The 22,268-nt window shown below is 33.7% G+C and overlaps 1 protein-coding gene across 8 annotated transcripts in view; it reads right to left on the reverse strand.

Moving 5' to 3' along the window:
• LOC143249082 (coiled-coil domain-containing protein 142) overlaps nt 1–15,354 on the reverse strand; it is a 90,340-nt gene extending 74,986 nt beyond the window's left edge. For 4 of the 8 annotated variants that reach the window (XM_076498301.1, XM_076498299.1, XM_076498297.1 and 1 more), the window contains exons 1-2: nt 14,822–15,150; nt 2,405–3,762 (exon numbers count right to left, since the gene is read on the reverse strand). In XM_076498301.1, coding sequence (XP_076354416.1) covers nt 2,405–2,624 — 220 coding nt within the window. In that variant the 5' untranslated portion in view covers nt 2,625–3,762; nt 14,822–15,150. Of the gene's footprint in view, nt 1–2,404; nt 3,763–14,821; nt 15,167–15,235 lie in introns of those variants that run through there. The other 4 variants (XM_076498298.1, XM_076498300.1, XM_076498302.1 and 1 more) reach the window with 4 other exon arrangements.
• Between the last annotated feature and the right edge of the window lie 6,914 nt (nt 15,355–22,268).

Here is a 22,268-nt window from a genome sequence, read left to right on the forward strand (position 1 = left end):
AATCAGGGTCCAACTCCCCACCTGGATAAAATAATTGAAGGTTTGAGAGTTGAGAAACAAAAACTTCAGCTAACAGTATGCCAAAGTGTAATTATCCAATGTACAAGGGAGATAAGGCATGATAACCCTAGAATGTAACTGTGCCACAAACTGGTCAACATAGACCTCACTATCTAAAGAGGGATGGGAAACCAAGTAGTCAGAGGAAGGAGCAGAATGTAAATGGCAAGAAAATATCACACAGAAGATACAGGCAAGAGGTGAAATACCTGCGATGCTATACTCAGAAAGATTGAAGGTGGTCTAGGGGCATCCAAAAGGGGAATATATGGAATCACCTGGCAAAAGGAAAAGGGACAAAAGGGAATATTTAGTCTGGGATCAAGAGAAACCACAGGCTGCATAATGGTCTCCAACATGCAACATCCTAAAATGAAATTTCCTCAGCCAAAAAGTGTCAAGCTTTAAGCCTGAAAACTACAAACCCAAACGAGCCGCTTTTACATATATATTTCTCTACAAGTGGGTTTTCTCTCAACATCACTAATTCATATTTCTCATTATTACAGTTTTTCACTACTTCAACTATCCAACTCTAATAATGATGATAATTTGTTGAATGTAACAAATTCCATTAATCACCCAGTTCTATCCACAACAGGACAGGTCAAAAATCTACATATACATCTGTAAGTATTTGAAAAGGCTTTTAAATGAGAACATTCTTCTGTGATATTAATTCTGGCAGACAGCATATGGTACTGCCTTTGCGTTAAAGTATATTTCTAAGAAAATAATAAGCATTTCATGTCTTCACTTGAATCATATTTTGATATACTTCATTGAGATTTTGAATAAAGTAACATCAAATTACTGGAACAAAGCAGATTTTCCACCCAAACATAAATCTAAAAGGTCCTAAATCTAAAGGTTTCATCCTTCATAAATATAAGATGAATAATGTGATTACTCACATAATACACAAACAAAAATTAAACTGAATGCCAAAAAAAAAAAAGAGGAATAAAACATAATCAGTATTTTTCCAAATTATTACATCTATCTTCTTTTACTGTAAAATTTGTACAACTGCAAATTTAGTACTCTGTATCCTGATATTCAACAGACAAAACATGGATATATATATACAGAATGCAGGTTTTGGAAATATTACATGTAATATTTCAAAAACATAGAGTAAAAGAAATAAAAACACATAGTTCTACAAAATAATGAAATCTGTTTTCACACAAATAATGAAAAGTTTTTCACTTGGTTAGCCAGCATCTAATTCACAGTATATGAGTTCTACTTGGTGTTGGAGTGAAAAGAATTTCTACTTCAGACAAAGATGAGATAAAAGCAAGAATGTGGTTAAGGAAGAAAGATAACCCACTTTTATATGAAACAGAAAACTTCATGCTATATCACACAATTCTTAATTACCTATATTAATGACTGTTCCAAATAAAACTATTCAAGACAGATAAACCTTCAAATAATAATAACTGGTACACCATGCCCCCCCTCCTTGAAATGAGCTTACACAACCTCAGTGAGTAAATAAACACATAGGTTCAAGATTTGACAAACTTCCATGAAATTGCTCTAGTAGTATATAATATTTACCTAAGTAAGAAAATCAGTACATGTTTGCAACTATTGTATAAACAATATACCAGAAAGATGTCAACTACATGTAGAGCACCTGCGTAAAAATTTACAAAGGTTATCCAGATATTTCTAAAATTCTAAATAATGCTATAAGCCAAAATTTTTATAGAAAAGTAAAATATAATAATATCAATATGATCACAGAAACAAAAAAGTACTTGTATTGTAGATTGCAAGTATTTTGCTATAAACTTTATTTTTTTACAGAATTCCTTCCTACTAAGCAATCGTTGCATATTTCCAATGTGAAAGATGACAACTTTGATCAAAGCTTTATTTGAATACTTAGCAAGTTGTCCTGATTAGTAGTCTAAGACCTAATGTGTGTGACAAGTTTAAGTGAGGTGATTAAAAGACATAAAGAGGAGGTTCAATCATTCAAGAATTTTCACTTTGGCATACTTATGTGATAAAAGTAGACCATATTATATAACAAAGGGCTAATATGTCAATAGAAATGGAAATAAAATGCATAACACAAATAAAAATTAAATGAAAGAAAATATGGCTTTTAAAAAACAATGCAAGCTGTGTACATACAAATTTAGTTTTTTCTTACCATTCACACCCATGGATAACTTCAAAAAAGGATGGATTAATTCTTCCTTGTTATTTACAGTTGAGAATTACAAAAAGAAATTACTTTTAAATTGGATAAACCTAACATTTTGAGATATTTGATAACAAAAATAAAACATGTAAAACACTAAGAAAAAAAGTACTAACTAACCAGACAGTTTGGTTGAGTTTCGTCCTTCAATTAGTGTGTCCAGATGAGACTGGGATGCTTGAGCACAAGAAAATGCAAACAGAAACTTTAACAGCAGAGTTTGACTACAATTAGTAAGTATATGTAAAACAGAAGACACAGAAACAACTAAGTCCTTTCTTAGCTCTTCACTTTGACTTTCACCAGTTTCTGGTTCAGTGCAACTCTCTAATTTATTCATTTCACTTCCTTCTGCACTGCAGTAGTCAGAAGTATCCACTGCTTTAGATTTACTGGAACTATTGGCTTTTCAAGTTTGTCTTTTTTAACTTGAAATGCCAGGTAACTTGCTACTTTTTTTGCTGAAAGATGAGCTTGTTGAGTGGCTAGTAAAAGAAATATATTAGAAAATGTAATGGCATCTCTTTTGCACAGTCCACAGTAAGGCTTTTCCAAACAAACAACAGATGCAACTGGTGACACTGTCTTGTAAAACTCTGTTTCAAGTTTTGATAGTCTCTCAAAAGACTGAAACAACACATGGAGAATGTCAGATGCGAGCGAAAACATTTCCATCTGGCATAACAGTATTAGATCTATAGACAGGATGCACTGAACCCAATGAAGAATTTCATTTACTACTTTTGATAAAAAATCTACTGGTACTGGCAAGTAAATTTTCTAGTGCTGGCTCCCATTGTAAATATACTATCCCTAACATCCTATTGGCAGTTCTCAATAGTGATAGCCACATGTTAACTTGTGAATCTACCTCTCTCATCCAATCAGGAGTATAGCATAAATGCAAGTTCACATTTTCTATAATACCACTATTAGCAGACAACAGTTTCTTCCATTCACTGATAGCTATCATTTCTGTCTCTAATTTAAATCTTAGTGCTTTCTTCAGGCACAAGATACATTCTCTTCTAATACCAAGAAAACATTGTTTAGTAAGAAGAGTTTTAAGCTGAAAATGTAACTGATTTATATGTTTGATCTCATTTTCAGTTAATTTTACAAAGTTTTCTGATTCACTAACCCAAGCACGTCCAGATGTAACATCAACATTCCCTTGTAAAACTTTCACCAACCTTTCTAAAGCTTCACATGACTTTAAGAATATTTTCTGATCACCAATTAAGGAAGTAACACTGCAGCGAAGTTTTCTGGCATTAAATTCAGTTTCAACAGTTTTTGTGGTGGTTTTCTTATCTTTAATCATAAAGTTTGATTTAAAGACTGATGAGCGAAGAGAAGTTACTGACAAGTGCTGTTGAATTTGCAATAATTTCTTCCACTCTTCCCTTTCTGTGACATTAAAATGAGATGCTCCAACATGTTGAACAGGAGGAAGACGATTTGTAGCCATCATTAACCTTATTTAATATGAGAAATTTGAATATAATTAGTTAATGCTGAGCATCTATCAAATGTTATTTAAATAATTATTATTTCATACTAATTTTCTATGCAAAAAACTATTTAATTTTTTGACAAAAACAAACTGAAATATACATATACACACAAACAGAATAAAAAATGAGGCTAGTATGCAAATTAATAAATTTTTTTTGCATACAATACTGTTTCATCTTTTTTTCATATATCTGAAGAAATCTCTGTGTACATTTGGTAACCACCATAAAAAAATTAGAAAATAAATATAAATTATGCTTTTTCTTTCCAGAATGACTACAGATTATAACTCATTAACATAAATGTTTAGTTTCAATAGCTTAAACATCATAACATTTATTTTTCTTTATTATACTGACTTTTCAGCCTTATGTGGCTAACAATACAGAAGTCACAACGACACAACCAACATACATGCACTCATGTTTCTATATCCAACAATATAAAACTTTACTTTTAATCTTCACAAAGTACCCTGTTGTGACTGTCTTTTAGAAGATTAGTACTTTGTAATAAGTAGTAACATTATCTCTTCTAGTTATGATCTTTGTGTTTGGGTTTCTGCATGTCATAACTTGCTAAGCCTTAAGAAGTTTCACACATGGAGGATGTAAATTTTTTTTTTTATGATTTATATATGAGTAACCAAAAAAATCATAAATTCCTATACAGACACCATAGAATTCCCTTATAATTTATCAAGTTTAGTAACTAAGCTGCACTTTGGTCTAAAAAATGTGAAATTTCAAACACACTAATGACTCAACTTACCAACACAAATGTTTGTCTCAAAAGAAAGAGATGAAGTTTTTATACCTGAAAATGACTGATTAAACCACTTGAGAGATATTCCAACCTTTTGGTTGGTTATACACGTCATGTATAGAAGTACACATAACGGACCATTTCAAAAAATGGAAAGAGGTAATAGAGGCCATTGTGTTCAATTCAGTACCTGAGTGGTATCTCAGCACAAAGAAAAAATAAGAGGTTCTTATTTTATAGTTTTTCAATATTGGTATCTCCCTAGCACAGCAGTATGTCTGCAGACTCACACTGTTAGATATTTGGTTTTGATACTAGTGGTGGGCAGAGCATAGATAACCCATTGTGTAGCTTTGTTCTCAATTAAAAAAAAACAATACAGGTAATTTGAGTTCATGATTCATACAAAATTATAAACATTTTATTTTGATACCAAAAACATCAAATGAACCAGTGCTGCACTCAACACAGAACATGAGAAACAAAAATTGATGTTTAGGGTTTTCTTTTCAAATATTTTTAAATTATGAAATTAAATAATGTATAATATGAAAATCTGAATTATAATCTACAGTTTGATACCAAAATTAATGATATAAATTCATCAAATTAACTAAATGTGAGTAGCCAAACACAACAATATGGCCCTTTAACCCCATGATCCATATGGAAAGGTTTAACCAGCACGTGAAACCTAATGTGACTAGTATGATATTAACATGACACCCAAATAAATAGATAACTAATATAAGCAAAGTGCTGTTAACAGAATCTAGTCAACCTAGTGGATTACCTCAAGTGACGGTAATTAGGCCTTTACTCTCTATTATTTACATTATAATATTTAAAGTGAAATAGTGAGTAAATTAACAAAATCTGCTGACAACATTAAACACTTGAGTATTTCTTCATGCAGCTGTACAGTAACACAGGTCAATCGATAAATCAGACAAATATGTTGTTGTAATTTGCACCACATAATCAATACTAAAAGAAACCCATTCAACAGCATGACAGAGGGAAAGGATCTTGGCATATTGGTAGATAAATAATTTAAGCCATTATCCCTTAAACAGCGAGAATGTTGTAGGTAGCAGCATCAATATAATTTTAATGTACATTTACAGACATATTTATTATGCATTAACAGTTAATTATCTTTAACAAACCACAAGATGGCCTTACTTGTAATACTTTACATTATTTTGGTCTCTTCTTCTGAGAAAGAAAATTGACTTATTGAAAAGGTTCAGAAGATAATTACTACAATAATTCCTGGGTTATATTACAGATATATGCGAAACTCTCTTGACTTATTTTTCTTGAACAAAGAAAGGTAATAAGTAATCTTATTGAAGTTTCCCAGATTATTTGAGGATTCAATAGGATAAAGGCCCTTACTTTCTCTTTGCTGTATTCTGAAAATAATAGGACAGAAGTTTTAAGATTTCAAAAGAAAAGTTCCAGTTAAGATATTTTTATTTCACTAAAATGATTATTTAGTAATGAAATGAAACCCAGTGGTAGTAGTAAAGACCAACATGTAAAATATATGGACAATGGACAACAAGAGACTTGTTGTTCCATCTAGACTATCATATCCATTAAACTTTAAAAAAGCCAAACAAGAAAATAAAAACAAGCCAGACTTTATTGTCCAAATGCTTTTAAATCCTTCCCTTACATTTACTGCAAGTAACCCATTCCAAAGATCAACAACCGAAATGTGTCTGTATATTACAAAATAGTTGTCTACTGAAAAATGGTCTAGACAGGGTCACTTTGTAAAGAGTCAGTTTTATATTATTGAATATGATAACATGAGAGCATGGGTGCTGTATCATTGTAACAAACCTTGAGACAAAATAAAAAAATCTGATATTTTACATGTGAAAGCACTGTAATGTTTACTGATAATCTACCAAACTTTTAATATACACTTGCTAATTTAAAAGTTATAGCATGGCAACTATAACAAGTAAAAAAATAAAATCAGATGATTATCAGGTCAGTCCCAATGACCCAGCCCATGCTGAAAGAGTAAAGAAAGGAATTAACCAAAATACTAAGATCCTTTACTTTCATAATAACTTTAAGGCCCTTCCAATCAAAATTACACTCATAATTCTAATTGTGATATCTCACATGCATTACCCTGCATTCATAATAACTTAATGCCATTTTCCTTTATCTTCCCAATTCACTAAATGATCTAAATCCTTTTTTTTTTAAAGTAACATCCTCTTCTTCACAGACAGCAAAAACTTAGACTTAAATATCATCAGCAAATTAAATAATTTATTGAACTTTGCAGTAGTTTAAGAGGAAATCAATGATTTCTGGATAAATAAAAGGATGTGTTGATTTACTGATTTTTCTCAAGATTAGTTGTGTCAGGACAGCCTTGAAGGACCAAATGTTACTTTGTTGTCTATATGTTATAATTAAAGCAAAAAAATTTAATTCTAAAACACAAACCTCCTTTTTGATCATTAAAACAAACAGTTAGTCTTATACATTATTGTATGTGACTGAACTGACACAAATGTGATAGTTAACTAAGGTTATCTTAGCACATGAACATCATAAGTTTTTGCTTTTTTGCTTCATCAAGTCATCCAAACTTCCCCATGCACAGAACCAATTATAAATCCAACCATGATGGCTCAATTATTCATCAATTGAACTCTTTTCTTCTGAAATATCTATAAAGTTGAATTCTCTACCATTTTCCTGTAGACGGAAATTTGTTCCACATATTTCCCACATACTGGAGAAATAAAATTGCCTTAACTGTAAATGCATCTGAATTTTCCAACTGGTTAATTTATGACTGCACTGCCATTAGAATGCAACAAGAAAACTCTAATCCATATACACCTTCTTAATAACTTTAAATACTACATTAAGATCATCCCTCAGCTTTCTCCTTAAAGAAACAGAAAATAATTATGAGATGAGATCTTATCTTCATATGACAATCTATCCATCCCTATGGTCATCTTTCTAATACTCCTCTGAAAATTTTCCAGCAACTCAATATCCTCCCTGAGATAATGAGTCCATACCATATTCAAATGAGCCCCAGCTGTTGTATTATGCAATTACTTCTTGGCTTCTTTGAACATTAAGTTAATATTCTTATACATGTACAATTAAAATTCTACTAGCTTTACTTCTTGAAAGCTTAAGAGTTGTATCAACCAATAGAATACCATATAGTTAATAATTTGACTCCAAATTCCTTTTCATTATTAACATAATTAAGAGGTGTCTCATATGAAACTGTATGTGCAATTTTTAGTAAAAAAGAAATGACATAATTGAAATAACCTAAGATATATTGTTTACTTAAATCCTTTTTCACAATAGTTTTGCTAAAGTTGTTTTTCTTTCAAACTTTTGTAACATTTCATAATATTTACAGTAAAATAGTTTATAAAATATTAGTACTGTATATTGGTGAAAGCCAATAAATATACAGTATGTGTTCTTGAAATAAAAAGGTTTATGTTAGAAAAATATTCAAGTTTTTTTACATATCCTATAAATAACTGTAAAATTGTAATATTTTTATGCAAATATAAAGGAATGTTATTAACATTGCAGGTGAAGGAAGATTCTTAAAATCTGTTAAAACTATATCGACACATACATTAGTTATTCTTATATCCAATTGTAAATAACCAATTTGTATATATCATATAACATTTTCTCATCCTAATTTATCAGAATATATAATAATTATAAAGTTTGTGATTACCTCCATAATAATGCCTTAGTTGATTTTGTCTGATACTATACCAGGAGACTTGCAAGTTCCTGCTTACATATTGCACACTAGACAAACACAAGTTAATACTTTCCTTTCAACATTAAGAATAAACAATACCAAACTAGGTACTTTTAGGCCAAAAGCAGAATGCTGGAAAAATATACAATTGCAATACCACAGTATCAGTTTCCATTTTAAAATACTCCCCCTGGTACTTATAACTTTCATTTCTGCTGCACTGTACAAACAGGTGACATTCACACCTCAATACATGACTATTAAACATAAATGTATTCATATTTCAAGCACTACAAAAATAGATCAAATGATTAAACTAAATGAAAAAGTATTCAAGCAAGTAAAAATTATTTTTGTATGAAATTAAAGAAGTCAAAGTTAGGGAGATGCTGCAGTAGAGAGAGCTTGGTAATTAACTTCATTAACTGATACAGAAGAGTACCTATAAGCATCAGTTATGTTGATTAGCATGACATAATATTATCAATTAATTGACCCTATGATTAAGTTAATATAAAAAATAATTGGATAATTAAAATTACTGTTTCCAATTATTACTCTTTTTGTTCAGTCCAATTATACAATTAATCCAAATATTGCTAATAAAATGTTTCACAATTATTAGATTAATTTGAATTAGTTCAGCTTATTGATTTGTATAATGGCTAGCAAAAATTAATATCAAATAAACATTTTGGGTTCTTCTAACTCAAAATAATAAATGTTTGACTCTTCACAAAGTGGCACATTGTTAAATTAAAAATAAATAATTTTGTGCCCATGATAATCTTATCCTTCTCTAATACACAAAGTGACACAAGCCTTTACATTTATTGTCCCTTTGTGCAGTGAAAATTCATCTAATGTAGCCACATGCTTGATAGCCTAGATGTGGTATGTTCAGTTCACCATCACCTACTTGATTGACTCAGTATAGTTGTGCTAGTTGTTCTGGTATAAAACAGTAAACTCCATCCTCACTGGTATGAATTATTATGTTTAGCATTTTTCCAATTTATAATTAATGTCACGAAATATTTTTACCAAACAAAATTCATTAGTTTTTAGGAGTATTGTGAAAATTTAAGGGAAGAATTCCATTGTATGTTATTAATTATATTTTCAACTTGTTACAGGTTTTGTACTAAATTGTGTATACGACACATTTTCATCTAAAACAGTATATGTTTATAAAAAATAAACTGTTGTACCTGAAGATGTTTATCATACTGAATGAAGAGTAATTTGAAAATATCTTTTAAAAAATCCAAAATAAGCTTGAAATAAGAATACTGCCCTTACATGAGAATAACAGAATAATAAACAAAATAAGTAAATTATTTAACACATTCCACTAATCACTAATCACTAAACAGATGTAGTACTGTTATGCTATATTCTTTCTTTAAATATCAAAATTTAAATAAAGGAAAAAAAACATCTTAAATATTGTGAATGCAAGAGAGCAAGAAAAATTTTACATACATACTGCCATTACAAATATTTTTACCAAACAAAATTCATTAGTTTTTAGGAGTATTGTAAAAATTTAAGGGAAGAATCCCATTGTATGTTATTAATTATATTTTCAACTTGTTACAGATTTTGTACTAAATTGTGTATACGATACATTTTCATCTAAAACAGTATATGTTTATAAAAAATAAACTGTTGTACCTGAAGATGTTTATCATACTGAATGAAGAGTAATTTGAAAATATCTTTTAAAAAATCCAAAATAAGCTTGAAATAAGAATACTGCCCTTACATGAGAATAACAGATTAATAAACAAAATAAGTAAATTATTTAACACATTCTACTAATCACCCAGATGTAGTAGTGTTATGTTATATCCTTTCTTTAAATATCAAAATTTAAATAACATCTTAAATATTGTGAATGCAAGACAGCAAGAAAAATTTTACATACACACTGCTATTACTACTCATGTTAGCCAAATATATCCACAAATCTAAGTAATGACACAAGCAATCATGTTTTCAAGTTTCACAGTTTAGATATGCTAAACTGTAATAACCAAAAAAATTAATCTATCATCTTTCAGCAAGAGGGTACAGTATAGTGGTGCATACTCACCTCAACTCTACTGAACAGTTGTAGCCTGAAAGAGGACACATATATTAGAATGTGATTGTCTCAGCTCTACTGGACAATTGTAAGATGCAAAGAAGAATACAGTCTTGTAATGTGCTCCTCTCAACTCTGCTGGACAGTTGCAGCCTGCAGGGCACAGTTCTGTATAATGTGCTTCTGGAACAATTATATAAGGGGTGATCTGCACTACACTGACAATGTTACCACCATCCTACTTCCCAGCAATTGGCAACCCTTAATCTTGCCCCAGCAGTTAGGTCCCAATAAGTGGCTAAAAACTGGTTAAGCAGTAAGGGTTTCCTGTGTTCCACTTAGAGCAAAAGGGGGAGATATTGGCAGTGGGAAATTCTGAGAAAATGCCCAGATCCTTATCAATCCTGTTTAGACAGAAAAGTCTTACTAGAGACAGTGTGACAAGTGATTGCATAATTCTATTGTGAAAAGCCAGTAACTGCAAGCAAGAAAAGCAAGTACTGGTGCTGGCTATTTCCATGATAGCCCATGGAGTAGGTAAAGCCTAGGTCAGACAGTAGTCAGATGTCAGAATATACCACAAGGATATTTCAAGTCATCTTACAGATCAGCCCATCTCAACACTGGGCCTATATGAAGCTGGAGCAGATAATGTGAGTGTTTTCTGTTGTTCTGGCTAAATGCAGAATTCTGGTAAATCAGTGTACCCTAGAAGGCATCACCAGCTACCTGGTAGGATCCTATAAACAAATTCTGTAATCAAAAAGAGAATATACTCACCTGTCTAAAACAATAGGTAGACCATAGGATGGTGAATGAAGGCAGACAGTAACTTTCAAAGACAACTAGGTGGTAAAGGGAAGGTGACAAAGTTATGCAACATAGTCCACATGCTAGTTTGAAAAATTAGGATTATAAAATGTGGACCATCTGCAAACAACAACATCCACCCTGAGGAGTAGACTAGACACAGATATTAGTGGATCTTACCTATAAGAGTAGCAGATTTGTCCTTGAAGGAAGAAAAATCCTAGATAACGTAAAGTTGAAGACAGAAACCTCAAAAGTGACTTATAAGGGCAAACAAAGTTTGTACAGGTCCACACAATCATAGAAGACTGAAAGAGAAGGAAAAGAGAAGAAAGGTTGTGGTCTCTTCCCAGTCCAGAAAAATAATAATATAAGGATGATGGAAAGGGAGTACAGTACAAGTCAGTAGTATAAAAATGTGAAAAACAGCAATCACAGGTAAAAAGTAAAAAAAATATGTATGAAAAGTGGTGGAAGTTTGAGATTTCCAATGGCTCATAGCACCATGAGTAAGGGCATGCAGGATAACAGTGAGGTCCCAGTCAGGCATGGATACAGGACAAGTGTCTATAGATAAATATTAATCAGAGCATAATGGAGAAAACCAGGAAGAAACACATCACAGCAATGAAAACGGCAAAATGTTGAAGACAAGACTACCCAATAATCAGCAATTTATGGAGACAGCTGAGCCTTGTCAAAGAAGGAAAATATCTGACAGTAGAATGAACAAATGTCAAAAGCAACATTCCTCATGTGGGAAGGTAGAAAAGGTAAAATGATGTCCAGAATATGAAAGGAAAAGATTACTATATTGGAAAGTCCAGTTTAATGTGCAATGGACCAGAAAAATCCAAACATAAAGTTGGAAAGAAAAGATTCCTTAATGCAAAGGAGATTAAAGATGCTGAAGAAATAGTGTGAATAATTAGCAATGAGAAGAGGGTGTTGAATTATCATGTGGCATGGAAGAGAGAACTAAGGTAAAACCAGCTGGAAGGTTAACACCAAGAAAACACAACAAGGATTGTTTCGAGTCAAAAATAGGGTCCAAGGTAGAAAATACAAAGGAGTTATGACAACTGTAAGACCAGATCTGATGGAAGGCAATGACAGCCATGACTAAAAGATGGAATAGAGACAATCAAAAGTAAGGAAGATGGAAACTGAGAGGGTCAGCATGACAATAATGAGTGAAGTTCCCAAGAGAGCATCCCCAACAGAAAAACTGCAGGAGACCATTCTGTGGGAAAAACATGGTCTGGCCAATAAAGGTGATATATAACCTAGGTCACAGTGAAGGGTACATGGCAGGTGGAGAAACCAACCCACTGAGAATTGACCCAATAAGGAAGGTCCAGAGTTTGCAAGATCAGGGTCTGAGATCAGATTCCTCCATGACAGTTAATTTAGGAAAATTCAGGAAGTTATTGGAATATTACATAAAATGATCCACTACGTATGGTAATAATGTTATCATGCCCTACAGTCTACCACAAATGGAAAACAAAATAAGTTATGCCTGAAATTAAGAAGTAGAGAACAAGAAGAAGGATATGAAAGAAAGGAAAAAAAAGTGCATTGCATTAATAAGAAATAATGTCCGAGAACAAGAGAAAGACTAAGATTTATTTTCAAAAAGAAGCAAAATTCTCAAAGCATAACCAGGTGAAGAAATAATCAAATTTATCCTTCTCATTCTCCCCACAAAATAAGAGGATGGAATGCCTGAAGAAGAGACTGGACCTAAAAATCCTGACAGCATAAGGGAACCCACTATTCTATTCACAATGTCTTCATAAGCTACAATTGTTACATGACCTGTGTGAATAATTTAGTTACTCACCCAAGTATTAGAAAATGTTAAATGAGCTAGTGTGTTCATAATCTGAAGATAAAAAGGAAAAATTAAGTTCCTTAGCTACTGTAAAACTTGTTAACAAAGAAAAATGCATCTGATATGTTCAGTGCCAAGGAAGGGCAAAAGTACAAAGAGAGTTAATGTGCAATGAAGTTATATCAGTGAAAAGAAATAAAGTCAGAGAAAAAGTCACAATTTCGGCTAGGAAAAAAGTTGCATTTCATTTAAATACTGTAAATAATTAAAGCTTTGTTTGTTTGTTTTGAATTAAGCACAAAGCTACACAATGGGCTATCTGTGCTCTGCCCACCACAGGTATCAAAACCCAGATTTTAGCATTGTAAGTAAGCAGACATACCGCTAAGCCACTGGGGAGCAATAATTAAAGCAATGAAACAAAAAAATATTTCAAATCAATTATTAATTGACAATATAAATTGTGTATGATGGCACCATACATACACTAGTGTGCAAAGAAATGGAACATTTAAAAAATGTATTTTTAATAACAAATAATGGTTTGTTTGAATAATATTGAAATTATTCTGTTTTAGCATCATAACTTCAACAAACATTATGTTCTTTCTTTTTAATATATCATTAGTTAGCAGTCATTTTAGATTTAATTTGTAAATTTTTGGTGTGCAAATGGAGCAAAAATTAATTATGCCTATAATTGTGTTTTCACAAATTTTCTGCCTTTTTAAAATAAACCTATGACTTTTTTTTTTCCTGGATTCGTTATGTCATTCTCCCAGTAATTAAAAACTTTTGCTGCATAATAATGTCTTTAAGCAGTAGCTCAATTCACTCACCAGATTAGGTGGGAGTTAACCAGTTAGTACCATGCAAATCTCTAAGATAAATGTGCAGGAAAGATAGCTTTCTATATGAAGGGATGTATATCATTTCAGAAACAAATGCATTTGAAGTGAGCTTCCCTTTGTGGATTCAGTTACAAAATTTTAAATAAACTATTTTTCAACTTCTTATAATTTCATTGAACTGCATGCAGAAGTTAGCTTCTTTTCAAATTTACTTACACCCCATCCAAGTGTGTATTTTTCTGATTCAACTGGTAATTACCTAAATGCTGATTACTATTCTAAACTGTGGAGTCTCTGCAAGGATAAATTGAAATATTACCAAATTATATTTTGCTAGAATACTGTCTGTATTGGTTAGCTTTTCTGGCTGAGTGAATGGCTTGGATCTTACTTTTTGTTTTTTATCACAGTCCATATTAATAATAATAATGGATTAATATTTTTCCAAGGAATTAGACTTTCTCAAGTGCTACTAATAGCACTACTGTTTAGTACTGACATTTATGCAGTAACTAAGTACCACTATTATTAATAAATAAAATGAGCAGCAGCTGATCAGAACACTTCAGGACCAAGGTCAATGAATAATATGGGTCCTCATCCTCATGCATATGTTTTTGCAAAACAAGTACTTCATGGTTAAATATACACCTTAGTGTATAGATGTACATACATTTATAGTTAAATTCCTTTCTTTTTAATACAAGCACTTTTGTTTGTTAATCCTGTTTTAACAACATAAACCATGGTCGAAAAACATTTACTCCTAACTACAATAAAATTTCAAATAGCACTCCCAATCTAAAATAAACATTTTTTAAGAAACTCATTTCCTGTCTAATACTTCTTTTTTTCAACAATACTCTTCACTTACTATTTCCTAGCCTAAAATATATTCATCCAAGCAGAAACTGTTGGATTCTTCCATTTGCCTGGGCCTTGAGCAGTTGCCCCTTCAGACATCTCGTTTATCCACCTCTAAATATTATTAAGCTGCATTTTGTGATAAAAGTAGCATTACGTGCAAATATCCCCTCATACTCCTCTTAATTCATGTGATTGTCATTATGACTAAATATGAAACATTTTACCGGTATTTCTAAATCAAATGGTTGTATCAATGTATACTTAACCACCACTCGGTATTTCAATTGAACTTCCATCTTTTATTATATTACTATCACTCATTACAACTATATTAGTAATTCTAATTAGTAACACAGTAATCAGTATTAAGATTTAAATAGAAGTTTTATATATAACGTCCTATGATAATCAAATTACTCACCTACGTTATTAATCAATATGTCCATTATTTTTATTTAAAAATACAGTACGGAAAGTGATTTTACGTTCTTACCCAAAATGAACAAACATTATTCTGAGAATTTATATTATTCTTCATTAATTACTGTTTTTGTTATTAATATAAGCATTAGGTAATTTAGATGCTCCGTTTTCTTTACATTGCCGTGATTACTCATAAATTACGTTATAGCATTTTGTTTGTTTGTTTGGGAATTTCGCACAAAGTTACTCGAAGGCTATCTGTGCTAGCCGTCCCTAATTTAGCAGTGTAAGACTAGATGGAAGGCAGCTAGTCATCACCACCCACCGCCAACTCTTGGGCTACTCTTTTACCAACGAATAGTGGGATTGACCATCACTTATACACCCCCATGGCTGGGAGGGCGAGCATGTTTAGCGCGACGCGGGCACGAACCCGCGACCCTCGTATTACGAGTCGCACGCCTTACGCGCTAGGCCATGCCGGGCCTAGCGTTATAGCAAGGAGGTTAAGCATAAAATCTGCCCGGCATGGCCAGGTGGGTTAAGGCGTGCGACTCATAATCTGAGTGTCGCGGGTTCGCATCACCGTCGCACCAAACATGCTCGCCTTTTCAGCCATGGGGGTTTATAATGTGATGGTCAATACCACTATTCGTTGGTAAAAGAGTAGCCCAAGTGTTGGCGCCGGGGTGGTCATGACTAGCTCCCTTCCCTTTAGTCTTACACTGCTAAATTAGGGACGACTAGTGCAGATAGCCCTCGAGTAGCTTTGCGCGAAATTCAAAAACAAACAAACAAGCATAAAATCGTGTAATTTGGGTTCAATGCTTGAAAGCTGGCGCATTTATACATTGACCTATACTTAACTATCTTTCATGTGTGTCCCCCCCTCTAATACAGCGGTAAGTCTTCGAATTTACAACTCTCAAATCAGAGGCTCGATCCCCCTCGGTGGATTCAGCAGATAGACTGATGTGGCTTTGCTATAAGAAAACATACACACATCTTTTATGTGAACTCAGTCGACAACATTCCACGGTAGCCACGAGAGTGACAAATGTAAATATTTATTGCAATGTTTGAGATTTTGTACATAACACTTCTTATAATTTGTAGTTATATCACTTCAAGAAACTAGATGGATAGGTTATAATTGAACAGAACTGTTGACTGTCTTGAATACAGTAATGTAGTTGAAGTCTCTTGGCATTGGCCCGGCATGGCCAAGCGCGTAAGGCGCGCGACTCGTAATCCGAGGGTCGCGGGTTCGCGCTAAACATGCTCGCCCTCCCAGCCGTGGGGGCGTTATAATGTGACGGTCAATCCCACTTTTCGTTGGTACAAGAGTAGCCCAAGAGTTGGCGGTGGGTGGTGATGACTAGCTGCCTTCCCTCTAGTCTTACACTGCTAAATTAGGGACGGCTAGCACAGATAGCCCTCGAGTAGCTTTGTGCGAAATTCCAAAACAAAAAAAACAAACAAACAAACTCTTGGCATTTCTAACTAATAATTAATGTATTTTTGTAATTAAAGCCTTAATAGTATATGCAGTAGTTTTGACTGTAAAATAATAATCATCTGACCATTTAGTGTGCTTATTCTAGTCATTTATCTTCTCTAAAACAATTTTTAAATGCATCAAAACAACTCAAATTTATATTCGTTAGATTTTCTTCATACTTTTCACGGGAAATAGATCACCCAGACCTTGAAATACTAAATGTAGGTATTCCAGTATTATTGTATTTACCTCAAGATTAGTTTTAGAATGCGAACTTAACTTGACGCTATGTCAAAACATTACAAGCTTGTAAGTACTGCTGAGCCAAGCTCATAAAAATAGATTGTCAATCCTATTGACTGGAAGAGTGTATCCTTTGATAAACTGAAACTCAAGAGCCCTTGCAATATCCTACAAACTCCAAGAGAAAACATCTATGGCCTTTATGCAATGCCTGTGAGAGTAAACATATAAGAACTGAAAGTAAACTTTGGAGTGTAATGAATACACGTGCTGTACAGCACAAATCATGTAGGAACAAAATTAGGAGTTTGATTCTTGGAAAGACACGCAAAAGTTGGTATGAGGAATTAAATGAGTAAAGTCCTGTAAAAAGTAAAAGACCCAGTTCCGAAATTAAACACAAAGAATGGATTTTTCTTTTATCTTTTGTGATGATGTATCTTGTTCTACTAAAATTCATAAAGCGTGAAAATCAATACTGATTTCAAAGTACGGAAGTGTTCAACAGAATTCAATGGCACAAAATTGTAACAAAGCTTGCAGGTTGTGATATATGGCGGCAACTGATGTCCAATACCACAAAAAAAAAAAAAAACGTTTGGCTAAGTTATACAAACATGTACAACAGTTAAGTAGAGATAAAGCACTTAATTCATATAAACGTTCTCTACATGGTATAGCCTTTGTTGAGCTAGTTTCACACATTGAAACATTTCGAGATTCAACAAAAGCAAAATTAGTATGGCAGATCAAAGGATCCTGTACTTCTCCAGGTTGCACTAACTCAGTGTCCAGGCATTACAGATTCACACCATAAGGCTGAAAAATCAAATATTGGTAGCAATTTCAGGTTAAGAGCTCACAATCAAGGCATAGTCCTACTAGCACTTGATAAAGACATTGCAGAAGCATTCAAACAGGCCTGTGATCAAGATTTTTATTCTAAGACGTTAACACTAGCAAAAGCAACAAATATCATCCATCGAGATGTATTCACATTGAAGTTTCCTTCAGAATGTCAAGAGCAATCTGTACTTGAATCCCTGATTGCACAAGTGAGTGCTATACTAGAAGAACCAGATATCAAATTACAATCTACTGCAGAACATCCTCTATTCTGTATATCTCAGACCATCTCACAACTCTTGATGTTCAATATTGTGAAGTCAAGAACCAGTCATGGTACCTCTACAGCAAATCATTGGCACAGCAGAGAGAGAGAGAGAGACACCAGTGTCAGTCTATCTTGACTTAAAGGTCCATAGCGAAACAAGAAAGCAATAACTAGCTGATGCACTCTACAACATGGGGATGTGCATCTCTTATGATTACTTGCTATCCACTTTTACAGGCTGAGCAAACCAAGTGTGTGCCATGTATGAAAACGAGAGGGTGGTGTGCCCTCCAAAGCATTCAAAACACATATTTACAACAGCTGCTGTTGATAACGTAGACTAACATCCAATCTTAACAACAACATCAGACTAATTTCATGGCACTGGCGTTTCTTTGATGTAACATCCAATAGGTGAAGCTCAAAAGACAGCATGTGATATCCCAGTGACACATGGAAATATACACTGCTGGCCAAAAACTTAACGCCATTGAATATAAAGAAAAAAAAAATATGCGTTTTGCGTTGTCAGACTCAACCATTTATTTGAGTAGAGCTTTGAAAAATGAAAATAAGAAAAGGGAAAATAAAAATAAAAACCTTTTTAGCATTTAATAGGGAAAATGTGAACACAATGAAATAAGCCTAAATACTAGCTGGTCAAAAGTTTAAGATCATACTGAAACGAACCGTTAATCGGTAAACACTTAACGAAATTTAGTCATTTATGTTCAAGCATTAGCGTTGTCAACATCTCCTGTGTTACATTGGGTAAAAGCATGACAAAGGCGAAAAAGTTGACGGAGTTTGAACGTGGCCGAATAGTCGAGCTGCAAAAGTAAGGTCTCACTCAACGTGCCATCGCTAGTGAGATTGGGCGTAGTAAAACTACTGTTACAAATTTCTTAAAAGACCCTGAAGGACACGGAACGAGAATTTCAAGTGGTCGGCCAAAGAAAATTTCGCCAGCACTGGGCAGGAGGATTTGAAGGGTTCTCTGGCAAGACACCAGCTGATCGTCGAACCAGATTAAGACCCTTACGGACGCAGAATGCAGCTCAAAAACAATAAGACGGCATCTACGAGAGAAAGGCTTTAAAAACCGTAAACGTTTTCAATGGCCACGGCTTCTTCCACACCACAAAAAAGCTTGGTAAAACTTTGCTGAGAAGCACCAAACATGGACTTAGAAAAGTGGACGAAGGTTTTGTTCTCTGATGAGAAAAAATTTAACCTGAATGATCCAGATGGCTTCCAACGTTACTGACACGATAAGGATATACCACCGGAGACATTTTCTACATGACACAGTGGAGGAGGTTTCATCATGATCTGAGGTTCTTTCTCCTTCTATGGAACAATGGAGCTTCAGGTTATACAGGGGCGTGAAACAGCACCTGGCTACATTGGCATCTAGGAGAGAGCACCCTAATTGACTGAAGGTCCTCGCTTGTGTGTAAATGTCTGGATCTTTCAGCAGGACAACGCTGCAATTCACGATGCCAGCAGGACAAAGAACATTTTCATGACGATTAACGTGATTCATTTGGACCATCCAGCGTGTTCGTCTGAACTGAACCCCATTGAAAATGTTTGGGGGTGAATAGCAAGGGAAGTCTATAGAAATGGACGTTAATTCCAAACAGTGCATGATCTTCGTGAAGCCATCTTCACCACTTGGAAAAACATTCTAGCCAGCCATCTGCAAACACTTATATCGACCATGCCAAAGCAAATGTTTGAAGTTATTCGCAATGACGGCCGTGCAACTCACTACTGAGACCTCTTGTTGAGCATTTCTTACCCTGTTTATGACTTCTTTTTGGTATAGTCTTAAACTTTTGACCAGCTAGTATTTAAGCTAATTTCATAGTGTTCACATTTTCCCTATTAAATGCGAAAAAAGGTTTTTTTATTATTTTCCCTTTTTTTATTTTCATCTTCGAAGCTCTACTCAAATAAATGGTTGAGTCTAACAATGCAAAATGTATATTTTTTCTTTATGTTCATTGGCCTTAATATTTTGGCCAGCAGTGTATAAAAGAGATAAGTTGCTGCAATACCTGCATCATACACCAATATACTCCACCACTTCTTGCAAACAATGACTCTTTTATACCTGCAGGACCATTTTACACCATTTAAACCTGCAAAACAAACAGTGGCTACTATAACAAATGCATTGGTAAATGAATACGGCTGACTAGACCATACGAGGCAGCTACTAGGGAAAGCAGAATTAAACAAAGTATATTTTCTCTCATGGGTAAGACAACATGCTTCTTTACACATGACAGAAGCTACTACAGATATTGTTTTTGAAAAGTGCACATTCTGTTGCCATGATACATCTATGAGTGTTTTCAAGGCTGCTATTCGACACTTGGGTCCAGGTCAGGTTCTAGTGCTTGTAATGAATGAACAAACCACTATTTGCTGTTGCTGAAACAATACCATGGAACATGTTTGATCATTTTGTAGAGTAGCTGGAAAAAGTAACTCTAGGAAACTACAGCAGGTGCACAACACTTTCTATGAGCATTAAGTGACAAAATAATTAAAAGTTCAAGTATTTATGAAAAGCAGTGTTAAAATTACGATTTGAAATCATATATGACCGACCTCGTTCAGAGCGTTCTTAAAACATACATAGGTTTTACAAAAGTTTATGTTATCTAATCAAACATATAACAAATTAACATTTTCAAGGATGGGGAAACTTTTCCCATCCTCTATATGCATATATATATATTAATTATCAAAACAGGCGTCAATAACTACAACGAAAGTGCTACATATATTAAAAGGATAACCATGTCACAGACTATAATGTGAGATATAAGATGTATCCGTTGTTTAGATCGTTTATTTGTTTTATTGAGCTTTGCGCAAAACTATCTGCACTAGCTGCCCCTAATTTAGCAGTGTAAAACCAGAAGGAAGGCAGCTAGTAATCATCACCTACTGCCAGCTCTTGAACTACTATTTTACCAACGAATAGTGAAATTGAGCGTAACTTTATAACCCCCCTCGGCTGAAAAGGCGAGCATGTTTGGTGTGACGAGAATTCGAACCTGCGAGCGTCAGATTACGAGTCGAGCGCTTTAACCACCTGGTCGTTGTTTAAAATATGGAAATAGGACCAACATATCTAGAAGGATACACCATTTACCAAGCTTAAAATCCACTCACCATATTAAACACAATAGTGTGATAATAATGTTAATACAAGTGCCAAGATGTTTATTAAAAACTAAAAGTATTTATCAGAATTTTCAATTAAAAAGAGTTAATTTTTAATTCTTTATATTTATGTAATACATTTTTGTATTTACCACAAAATATTTTAAGGATTTTATTCAATGTTTACTTAGTAAGTTCACTAAAGAGTGTTTGTTTGTTTTGTTTTTGAATTTCGCACAAAGCTACTCGAGGGCTATCTGTGCTAACCGTTCCTAATTAAGTAGTGTGAGACTAGAAGGAAGGCAGTTAGTTATCACCACCCACCGCCAACTCTTGGGCTACTCTTTTACCAACGAATAGTGGGATTCACCGTCACATTATAACGCCCCCACGGCTGAAAGGGCGAGCATGTTTGGCGCGATGGGTATGCGAACCCACGACCCTCATATTATGAGTCGCACGCCTTAACACGCTTGGCCATGCCGGGCCCGCTAAAGAGTGACACTGGTAGTGTGTATAAATAGAACACTTCAAATGGAAAATAGGATATTACATGAAGCCAAACTTTAGGTTTAGTTGTATAATACATTCGTTTAGTTTATAATAGATACATTTACATCCCACGGGTTCGAATCCCCGTCACACCAAAGATGCTCGCCCTTTCAGCCGTGGGGGCGTTATAATATTATGGTCAATCCCACTATTCGTTGGTAAAAGAGTAACCCAAGAGTTGGCGGTGGGTTGTGATGACTAGCTGCCTTCCATCTAGTCTTACACTGCTAAATTAGGGAAGGCTAGCGTAGATAGCCCTTGTGTAGCTTTGCTCGAAATTAAAAAAAACCTAAAACATTTACATTCTAAAATATTATTATTTATATGTTTGATGTAAGAAGACAAGAATAATAAAATTTATCAACATAATCTCAAGCGAAATCTATTTGCCAAAACTGTATATTCCTATGTTTTTAATAAACACGCACACACGTGTAT

This window comes from Tachypleus tridentatus, chromosome 4 (assembly GCF_004210375.1).
Source record: "Tachypleus tridentatus isolate NWPU-2018 chromosome 4, ASM421037v1, whole genome shotgun sequence".
Lineage (NCBI taxonomy): Eukaryota > Metazoa > Arthropoda > Merostomata > Xiphosura > Limulidae > Tachypleus > Tachypleus tridentatus.